Source organism: Lycium ferocissimum, chromosome 3, assembly GCF_029784015.1.
Source record: "Lycium ferocissimum isolate CSIRO_LF1 chromosome 3, AGI_CSIRO_Lferr_CH_V1, whole genome shotgun sequence".
NCBI classification, from domain to species: domain Eukaryota; kingdom Viridiplantae; phylum Streptophyta; class Magnoliopsida; order Solanales; family Solanaceae; genus Lycium; species Lycium ferocissimum.
The window spans coordinates 29,870,867-29,881,936 of NC_081344.1; the positions used below are offsets into that span (position 1 = coordinate 29,870,867).

General features: G+C 38.4%; 1 protein-coding gene across 1 annotated transcript; it reads left to right on the forward strand.

Annotated features, from left to right (window-relative positions):
- Window positions 1-2,485: 2,485 nt before the first annotated feature.
- LOC132051088 (acetylajmalan esterase-like) lies at window positions 2,486-3,714 on the forward strand. Its single transcript, XM_059442379.1, has one exon. It carries the CDS (start codon window positions 2,486-2,488, stop codon window positions 3,617-3,619), a length of 1,134 nt encoding a protein of 377 aa, XP_059298362.1. The 3' UTR covers window positions 3,620-3,714.
- Window positions 3,715-11,070: the final 7,356 nt, after the last annotated feature.

Here is an 11,070-nt window from a genome sequence, read left to right on the forward strand (position 1 = left end):
ATGAAGTCACGTGTTCCCGCGGTCCGTTGTGCCGTCATATTTCCGGATATCCGGCATTTCAACCTCTTCGGGATCAATTTCGAGCCGCACTCGAGGAAAAGGCCTCTCGAATGTACCTCTTCAAATTCGGTCCTTTTAGAATAGGCGGAGCCCCGGATCTGGTCCACCCGAGAGTTATATGTTTCCACCCTCTTCTCAGTTGAGTCTACCCGCTTCGCCAATGTTTCGAGCATTCTCAGAACTTCGGTGGATGAACCAGCTCCGGACCCATTACTCTCGACCATCCGTGTTTCGTCCCTTCTGGGTTCGGCAACACCTTTCGTCCTCTCCGGGGTTGTTTCATCATTTTTGCTTTGCAACTGGGCTATTGCGACTCCTTGTTCGGCAATAGCTACTTTCTGTTCCTGCAACATTTCAAAAATTAAACGTGAGTTAAAATCATCCGGGGTATCCGGCACTTTCTCCGGCCTTGTGCTCGGACAAAGTAATTGAATTGTGAGTATTTAAGGGAGGCGGTGGCCGGCCGGGCGGCATTCTCCTAGGTTCACGGTGTTTCGTCGGCCGAGGCCCTCCCTCGAATCAACTAGAGTTCGGGGTCGACGGGTTCCGCCGGTAAGCCCCGTAGCCCACCGTTCTCATTTTCGGCCACAATCTCATTGTTGTTGACGTGACCAGATTGCCCACTGCTTGCCATTTGATCCGTTTTCACAGAGACGAACAAAAGATTTTTTCAATCTTATCGGGTAAGAGATAGAAGCCAAGATCAAAGACCACTATAATCCTAGCCCCACGGTGGGCGCCAAACTGTTTACCCCGAATTTAGGTAATCAATTGAATTTGTAAATGAGGTATAGGATATGTGAATAAACTTTAATCTATTTTTGGTTTATGTGGAATATATAAATGGACGTGTGTGCAATGGTATGTATATATGAATATATGTGTTAATAACTTGAATAAATATGTTGCTATGGAAGATTAAGTTAATGGTATTAGAAGAGTAAGCTAAGATAACAATATTCCACTGATTCGGGCCAAAGGGAGAAATGATATTTTGATTTGCTATTACAATGCTCTAGATCTCAAAAAGCTAACCCTTAAAAGTAGGGAAATGCCTTCTATTTATAGTTTTGCCTTATGGGCCTTGCATACAACATAAAGCCTTTTCAGAATAAAGTAAACCCTAAAAGGATAAGGTTGGGTCGTACGGTCTGACACCCGTACGGTTGTCGATACAATGTGACAGAACGATGTTGACGCGTGGCGATTTTGTAACTGATTAACCGGACTAACGGCCACGATCAACTCGGTCATGCTGAAACCGGACCAACGGCCACGATCAACTTGGTCATGGAGGAACCGGACCGACGGCCACGATCAACTCGGTCATGGAGAAACCGGACTGGCTGTGATGCGGAGTTTGGTCCGGTGATACCGGACCAAACAGATTTGCTTCACTTTTCTCAGGTCAGCCGCAGCCGGTGCAATTTCACCAGTTCTAAGGGAAGACTCGGTGATCATGCCTGTCTCTTCTTATCTTCGGTCCCCGGTCTCACCGGTCTTGCATATATCCGGTTTTTACCGTATACAAAAATTGCATCAATTTTTCTCGTATCAAAATAGAGAAAAAGTTTACAATTCGAAAATTTAGGCATAGCATAGTTGGTACTATATCGAGAAGTCATAGAGGTTTTAGGACCGCTGTATTACAAACTCAATCATTGCCATTCAATTTATTTTCTCATATTTTATTCCTATGATTTTAGTTGTACACGTTTCTTAATTGTAAATATTCCATTAGCCAAAAAGGTTATCAAACTAGCAACATGCACTATATTCTACATAAAATACTAAGATTCCAATAGAGTCCGATCTAGATCACGAAAAACTAGCACATGCACTACGTATATGTTGTGTTTTGAATGACGATATCGTCACACAAGGAGTTGGAGTAAGTTTTTGTTGGAACTCCTCCTGTTCTATGGGATGATTATATCCCCTTTGTGTTGTATCTGAGAAGTATGGTCTATGCCCTCCTCTCTTTTTGCTAAAGCTAATACAACACTGCCTAGGATAACTGGGCAAATTCAATATTAAAAAAAAAATATCGATGTACGTACTAATCACATGCTTTCCCATTTTTCTTAACGAAATAATTTATAACCACACAAATATCTATGACTTGTTTCAGAGCACAAGTTTCAAAAGTCTTTTTTTTTTTTTTCCTTTTTTTCAAACTTCGTGGCTACTCAAAATATATCACAAATTGGTACGCATGAAGTATAAAATAATCAAGATTCCATTTGAGTCCGATCTGGATCACGAAAACCTATCACATGCACTATATACATAAAATATTTTAGACATATGTTGTGTATTGAATCACAAATCTACGTACCATGCATTTCCAAGAACCTCTATTCCTCTCCTATATATAACCTAGCATTACTACTTCAAGTTTTCAAGAAAAAATCAACATTCTTCAATGGCCTCTCTACCTAAAGTATCTTTCTTTCTTTTACTAATAACCATAGCTTTCCACTCTTCTCCTTGTGCTGCCCAAACTAGATGTGGGATCACTTCTGTTTACCAATTCGGCGACTCTCTCGCTGATGCTGGAAATGCCATCCGTTTACCCGGGGTCTCCCTCGTATTCGCCACCAGCAAACTTCCTTATGGCCGGACCTTTTTCAAGAGGCCTACAGGTCGAGCCTCAGACGGTCGTATCATTAATGACTTCATCATCTCTTCTCTCAACCTCCCCTTCCTAAATGCTTACTTAAATAATGGTACTTCTTTCAAACAAGGCGTTAATTTCGCTGTTTCTGGTTCCACGGCTTTGAATAACGCTTTTTGGGCTGATAGGAAGGTCAATTTACGTCCCTGCAACAAGCATCTAGCGGCTCAATTAGGGTGGTTTAAATCTCATCTGCAGTCCACATGTGGCGCGAATTGTAAACAAACTCTCAAGAACTCTCTCGTAATATTGGGTGAATGCGGTGGAGTTGACTTCTACAATTGTTTCTTCCAAAACAAGCAAGCACCTGAGATCCGTACATACGTTCCTGTAGTTATTGCCGAAATTATGAGAGGTATTAGAGAAATGATTCAACTAGGGGCAACTCGCATTTTGGTTCCAGGAGTTTACCCTTTCGGATGTCTACCTGTGTACCCAACAAGATTTGCCGTGCCTAATCCCAATGCATACGACCCGTTACGTTGCTTGAGAAATATGAATGGTTTCGCTGCATACCACAACACTGAACTGAACAAAGCTTTGCAAAATCTACAACTCCAGTTCCCAAATGTTAGAATCGTCTACGGGGATTACTTTGGGGCTCTTACCACTCTTCTTCGCAACGCTCCTAGATTTGGATTTAATCAGAACACATTGCTCTCCGCGTGTTGTGGAGGTGGTGGACGATATAATACTGGGAAACCATGTGGATCAGCCGGTGCCACAGCTTGTCCTAATCCGTCTCGATACGTCAACTGGGATGGCATTCATTTGACAGATGAAGCTCATCATCGTATGGCAGACATTATCATTCGTGACATGCTTCCAATGTTTGGGTGTAACAACGTTGAAGATTCTGGTGTACTCATGTCTAGTTATTGAGTTTCAAAGTATTCTTTGTTGGATATTTGTGTGTTTTGAATATGTTCATGAGATGTATCATTTCTTTTTCATCAAGAGGTGGAAAAGAAATTAAATTAAAAAAATTATTGTTGTTGCCAAGACTAAAAAAGTTATTAAAATCTTTTTATTTGACTTTATTTTAAGCTTATACTAACTTTATTCACTAATCACTATAAAAATAAACTTTCTAGACTATTTTTCACATTAAAGTAATTCACCCATTATAACAGTGAATTTAGCACTAAACTATTGAAGTAATCAATGAAATCTAATAATCCGTAGAATTGATATTGAAGAAGAAGACAGAAGAAGAAAGAAGCATTGTGTTCGTATATTCAAAACAGATTGGAGCACACCTAGAGATCCTATTTATAGTTAATTAGCAACTAACTAACTAATAAGGTGTAACGACCCGCTTGGTCGTTATAGTCTTTCCGGCACTTTCAACCCTTTCCCGAGCTTGGTTAGCTCACTTTTGACCCGAGGGGACCGTTGACACGCTTCCCGAGGTGTTTAGATTTGATTCGGGGGACTTTCAAATTTGGGTTTAAAGCGAAAAAGAGTTGACTCAAAGTTGACTTTTGGGTAAACGGACCTTTTTTGGAAATCCATCGATTTCAAGAGGTCCGGATGGTCTTTTAGAACTTGTATGTATATCTGGTTCGGTTCCCAATGCACTCGGATGCATTTTGGGACTTGGGTTGGGAAGTTAGAATTGAGGTATCGGGGGTTGACTCGGTCAACGAGACCTCCGTTGGGAATTCCGAGGCCATGAGTGCGTTCGTAGCATGTTTTTATGTGTGTCTGTGCATGTGGTTTGTGAGCAGATAGCCTCGAGTATTAGTCGGGATTTCGTATTGAGATTGGGATTATTTGTGGGAAAATCTATGCTGGTGTCCACCCTGGCGGCACCATTACCACCATAGTGGTACCGCCAGAGCAGTGGTACTAGTGCTTTGTAGCCCGACCGTCCCGGCGGTCTGAGAGGCCGTCGGGGCGGTACCGTCGCAGCGGTCCCGATGCCGCTGTATCGATATCGGGCCTGTTATATTCATTAAGTGTATATTAAAAGCCCTTAGTCTCTCATTTACTACTATTCCGAAATTTGAGCTTTGGGGAGAAATTCTAGAGGATTCTTGGAGAAGATTCTTGGTGGTAAGTCCTTCTAATCTCTTTGGTATTTCATCATCCCTAATCATCTTAGAATCCCCTTTCCTTGTTAGTTCATTAGTAATGGAAGATTAAAGTGGGTTAATGAATATTCTATCTAGGCTTCTAAATGATGATTTGTTGGTTGGGTTAGCTTCATTAAGCATTGAACCGATGATTAGAACCCTTATTTCATAACTTCTTCCTAATTAGAGGCTAATTTGTGGATTTAGAAGTTAGGGTTTATACCCAAATTTGGGGGTTATGCCTAGAATCCGAATTAGAGTAAATTGTTGATTATTCTAGCTTGCTATTGATGGGAATTGATCACCTAGAGGTTTAATTTCATGTTGGGACCTTTAGATTCCTAATTCCATGATTCGAATATGCTTAGACTTTGTTGATCTCGAGGCTCAGCGGAAAGGAAAGGCTAAGGAGTGATTGTTGGTGCTATTGTTGTTCGGCCTTCTAGGTAGGTTATGACTTACCCTATGGTGAGACTACTTTTAACGAAGCATATATTTAGATGATATTGTCGGAGAAAGCATGTAAACCTTCGGGTATGAAGTTGGGTTGGATATTGTCTTAGGTTGGGCCCTGTTGTGTGATTGGGGCTAGCCACCCCGTTGTGTTGTGACTTGATTTGTTCTATTGTTGTTGGCTTGATGCCACGTAGTGATAGCAATATTGGAGACTATTGATACATCTTGATCATGATATTGTAGTATCTTACTTGTTGACATTTGATACAAGGATAATGTTCTATATGACTTGTGTAGTCTTTCATGATATTGTTGGCGTACCCATGCTTAGTACTCGTGATATTGATTTGATCATTGATGATGACTCATACATTGCACACATTCTCATCCTTCGTGATATACTGTTAATACATTGATGGTACTTGAGGAAACATTGTGATGAGCTGGGCTCAGTTTGGATGAGAGTGACGTGAGGTCCGATATCCGATGGTTGTCCCGGAATCGTGGTTGTGTGGTAGCAGTATCCAGGTTGTCGTCGAACCGTGAGGTACATGGACTCCGCCTCCCTCATGGGTTGTATTGATGACAATCCTCCGCAAGCAAAGATCCGGAGTCTCGTTGACGTTGGGCAAAGATCCGGAACGAGTGGTACATAGACTTCACGAGTCCCCCATGGGTTGTGCTACCGAGACGTCATTACTTCCGTCCGGAGTACATGTGTACACAGCATTGCATTGCATTTGCATTCATACATTATTGCATTACATTGCACTATGGCTTATATTGTGATGATATGGTGATTTACTTGTGTTATTTGGATTCGGGTTGGATATATTGAGACTTGGCACATTTGGGTTTAGATGCTACAACCTAGGTGATGACGTGTACTTGATTCTGGCTTGTGTTTGACTTATACTTGTCGATTTATCTGCTTATCTTACTTTATTGTCTGGATTATGTTAGCTAAACTTAGTCGGCCTATGATACCTACCAGTACTGTGGTTTTGTATCGATGACTCGCAGCTTGCCGTATTCTTTTATGAATGCATTCCAGTTGGATCTACTTCTATTTCTCGTGGTCGATAGTCGCTCGAGATTTGCTTAGAGTCTACGGGCGTAGCACGAGACGTCCACTGCCTTGAAGATTCTTCTTTATTTTTGTCTTATTTTCTATTCTGAAACATATTCAGACTTGATGTATTATTGATATTCCAGACTTGTATATTTCTAGTTAGATGCTCTTGTATGGATTAGACCAGACTCTGGGGTGTATTTCCTTATTTCCATACTGTTTCTATATTATTATCGTCAGACTTACGTGATTTATTCTCTTCCGCTTATTGAATTCTTTATTTACGTTTTTACTATTGTTGGGTTGAGAATTCGCTTATCGAGGTGGGAAAGGTATGTGCCCGCACGACTTAGCTAAATTGGGTCGTGACATAAGGTGAAATGACTAAACTACACTTCTTGCTTACTCACAACCCTCTTCCACACTCCTCCTCAAGCTAGGTGCCACAAAAATGTTTAACAAACCTAGCTTGGATACAAGATATTCATGTTGAACTCTGTTCAACCCTTTTGTAAGGATATCTACAGGCTGCTTAGTTGTATTTATATATTCAGTCTTGATTAAGACTTTTTGGATCTTCTCTCTTATATATCACACCCCGTCTTGATTAAGACTTTTGGATCTTTCTTATACATAAACTTATGAGTTAGTTAGAAATGAGTACATAGAAAAAAAAAAAATTCCATGAGTAAAATGTCATATAAGACTCGTGACACGAAACATAATAACATATCGGATCATGGGCGCTACCGACATAATACCCACGACTTGCTTTAACTATCACTCTATGAATGCAAGTAGCTACCAACTCGTAGGAACATCCTCTATGTAGTTGTCCGGGTAAATCTTTGAAGAAGAGGGGTCGGTACGAGCAATGTACCGAGTATGTAAGGCATGAAAAATAATACAAACAGAACATAAGTATGAGTACCATGGGATCATAGAACATGTGATGAGATGCAATGTATGTGAATGCCTTTTTGGCTGGATACCATGCATGCTTGTCTTTCCTTTGAAAACATTTCTTTTCCATATACATAGAAAATAGATCTTATATCGCATCATGTTATATCATATCATATCATATCATATCATATCATATCATATCATATCATATCATATCATATCATATCATATCATATCATATCGTGTTATATCATATCAAGTCATAGTGTATCATATAGTATCATAGCACCGAAAGGCGCCCACATTGAAATACTCCGTGTCTTTCACCGGTCCCGCTTGATAAACAACACTTCTTGTCGGGGTTGTGTTTTGATATATATACATATCTTATATACATATGTCATATAATGCGTGAGAGCCCAAAGAAAAGTCGTGCATATGTGATCTTTCGGTAGCCTCCGTTACTTTATGGAATAATCATGGGCGCTTTGTCTCACTTAAGGAACAATTATGAAGCGAGACTATCAATCGTCAGAAAAACATAAAACAGGGACGTAACATATCATTTCATATATTTTGAAACCTTTAAAATAGTCATTAGTTTGGCTCTCGTATCGTCGTGTTCATGGTAAGAACATATCCTTGACATATTCGTCCTTCATTTTCTCATAGCTCATCATTATCATCATGTGTGTTTGTTTTGGTCCTTTCAAGAATCGTTCTTCATTTTGGAGAAAATGAATAGTTTCATAAACTTTTAGATATGTTGATCATATTCCCCTTTATGAAAATACGGAGTGGGAGTTTGATCGTATGATTCATGCCATAGGAAGAAAGGGCTTATTAACATACCGCGCCGTTTACTAGCTACGTTTATTCGTCCGAACTTGTTAGTCATTCAAGAAGATCGAAATTAGATTCATTGACATATACTTGTTAACCTTTCAAGTTCATTCATTTGAATTTCTCCCCTATAAATATACTCGATCTTTTTAATCAACAACAATCCGGGAATTCAACCCGGCCAAAAAGTATTTTTCTAGTTCACTCAATATCCATCTTTCATCTTAAAAGCTTCCATTCAATTCCATTCACTTTTTCTCTAACCATTAAATCCTCTTTTCTAGAATCTATCACACAACAATTGATATGTGATTAATTCATCATGTCATTATATTAGCTACACCATTATATATTTGTGATTCCTTCTTTACACATTGTCCTTTTTGTGTATTCTTTTCCAATGATCACACACACGGCCAACTCAACCCACACCATGCACAAACCACCACCATACACGGCTACACCTTCTTGTAGTTTTGCATTCCATTACAACAACCAACATACTACATACTTTAATCCATTTTTTCTACAAGGATTTACATGAGTCACATACTTGTTTAGTGTCATTCATTTCTTCATACAACCACATATACCAAGCATTCATATAACATAAAGGAAGATGGCAAGTCCATGTAGATTTCATCATATAGATCACCTTGGAGGAAAGCATTATACACATCCATTCGGTGTACATGCCACATCCATTTGGTGTATATCTTTCTTGTTTCTCCAATTCTGATGAATAATTCATCCACTCATATATATATAAGCTAAGCATGTGACACATGCTCTCTCTTCCATTCCTCTTTTTCTATTTTTCTTTTTTTCTACAATTTTTCAAATTAAAGTATCCATGTCTTGCCTTGGCCTTGTCCATATATATATATATATATATATATATATATATATATATATATATATATATATAATCTCCACTTGCTTTGAATTTGATCTTGAAGATCCATTTGCACCCTTTCTAGCCCACTTAATTGGAACTTTCCAAATTTCAATTTTTTGCCCTTAACCTTTCTCAGTGGTACTATTTGTCAAGTATTGTTTTGTTGAAGTGCATCTACTTCTGCTTGCATAGCCTCAACCCATCTTGGGTCTTTTACTGCTTCTACATAGGTAGTTGGTTTAGTAACATTTGAAACAGCTGAAATAAAAGCTCTATAATTAGAAGATAAGTGATCATAGCTCAAGTATTTAGATAGTGCATAAGGAATGTCATCATGCATATTCAGATATACAAACTCTTTCATCCAACATGGTGGATGTTTGTCTCTGGTTGATTTTCTTGTTGTCCGAATTTGTTGTTGCTGCTTGATTGACCTTGTGTGTCACTATGTATTCCTTCGGGTTGATTTTGACCTGGATTTTCTGCAGGTTGGACTTCAGCCTCTTGTATGACCTCATGTATGCTTACCCCTTCAAATGTAGTACTTGTTTCACCTATGCTTTCATTTGTTCTCTGTGCTATATTCATATCAAGATTAGTAGACACATGTATTACAGTAGTAGTGTTGTCATATACAGGTATAGCAATATCAGGGTGATTATTATGGTTTAAGGAAATTTTAAGGTTAAAGCAATTTTTTTAGATTTTCATCATTTAGTGATCTAAAGTTTTACCACTAACTAGTAAACCAAAAATATTTTCACACGCTTCAAATTGCTCAAATATATCTTGAAGATCCAGAAAAATGACTTTGGCTATCATGTATACAAAGTAATAACTCTATAATATTCTTTAGAGACTTTGTTATTCATCATCTCTATTCTCACAAAATTATTTAAATTAAACATTTTAAAGAAAATTCTGATTTTATATTCATCTGAAATGCATTTCCTTAGTAGAATCACAGGAGTTATAAATCATTCTTCTTCCAAAAAAAATAATCAAACCTCTCAGTTGATAGATGGTGATAACGATATACATATATATCTTTTGGTTTTATACTTACTAATTGAATTAACATCATGTTTACACCTAATTTTCACCGCATAAGACATGTATTTTAATTTTTAAAATTCCCGAGTCAAAGACGGAGCAAGGATGCACCCTCAGAAAATTAAAATTCCAAAATCCCGAGAAAATTGCAAAAATTGACGTTTAAATATTATTCTGTAAAAATTGATAATTGCAAGAAAATACGAGTTATTTACTTTCACAAACATGATTTGAAAGGAAAGTACGTATCCCGCTCCATCTAATTCGGGAAAATTGATAATTAAAGACGACGTATAAATTACGGCTCGTTTTGACCGCATATTTCACATCTTTAAATATTTTCCGGAACTATATCAATATTAGGCTCGTTTTGAAGTTAATATTTTAAATTTGCGAGTTTTAAATTTTAAATTAGCCTAAAATAACTATTTTATTTAGTTATATATGTATTTATATTACTTAGTCATTATTTGATTTAAATTGGGAGGAGGGTTAATTTAAAACTTTTAAAAACTGGGGGGGGGGGGGGGGGGGTTTATAAAAAATAAAGGGTGGAAGTTTATTTTTAATAAACTAAATAAACTTCCACCCCCCACTCTTTTATTTCCCTTTTCCCGACCACCCTCTCTTCCTCAGGCGATTTTTTACGATGGTTTAGGGTTTCCTTTGTGCGGCCAATCCACGGTGGTTCTAGGCTAATTTTCGCTGGATAATTGAGGGCTTTTGCCCTTTGTCCTGTTTTCTCATTATTCCCAAGTTATTTTCGTACAAAATTGCACTGAGGGGACTCGAATAGGGCTTGGGATGTTGCTCGGGTCCTTTCACGTGCGTAGTAGCCATGGGCGAGGCCTTGAGCCTCTAGCCAACTTGTGCACTACGCACAAAATGTGAAGGACCTAGGGTAATTTCCCATAGGTCCCTTCCAAGATTCGAGTACTAGGTTTTGGGGATTCTTATCTGTTTGGGTACGATTGTACCGTTAAAATACGTTGCATTTTGTTTTATTTGATGACTAAGTGTACTATTC

What these genes read in the sequence shown, in the direction of transcription:
- LOC132051088 (XM_059442379.1), top strand. Translation starts at nt 2,486, where the DNA reads ATGGCCTCTCTACCTAAAGTATCTTTCTTTCTTTTACTAATAACCATA.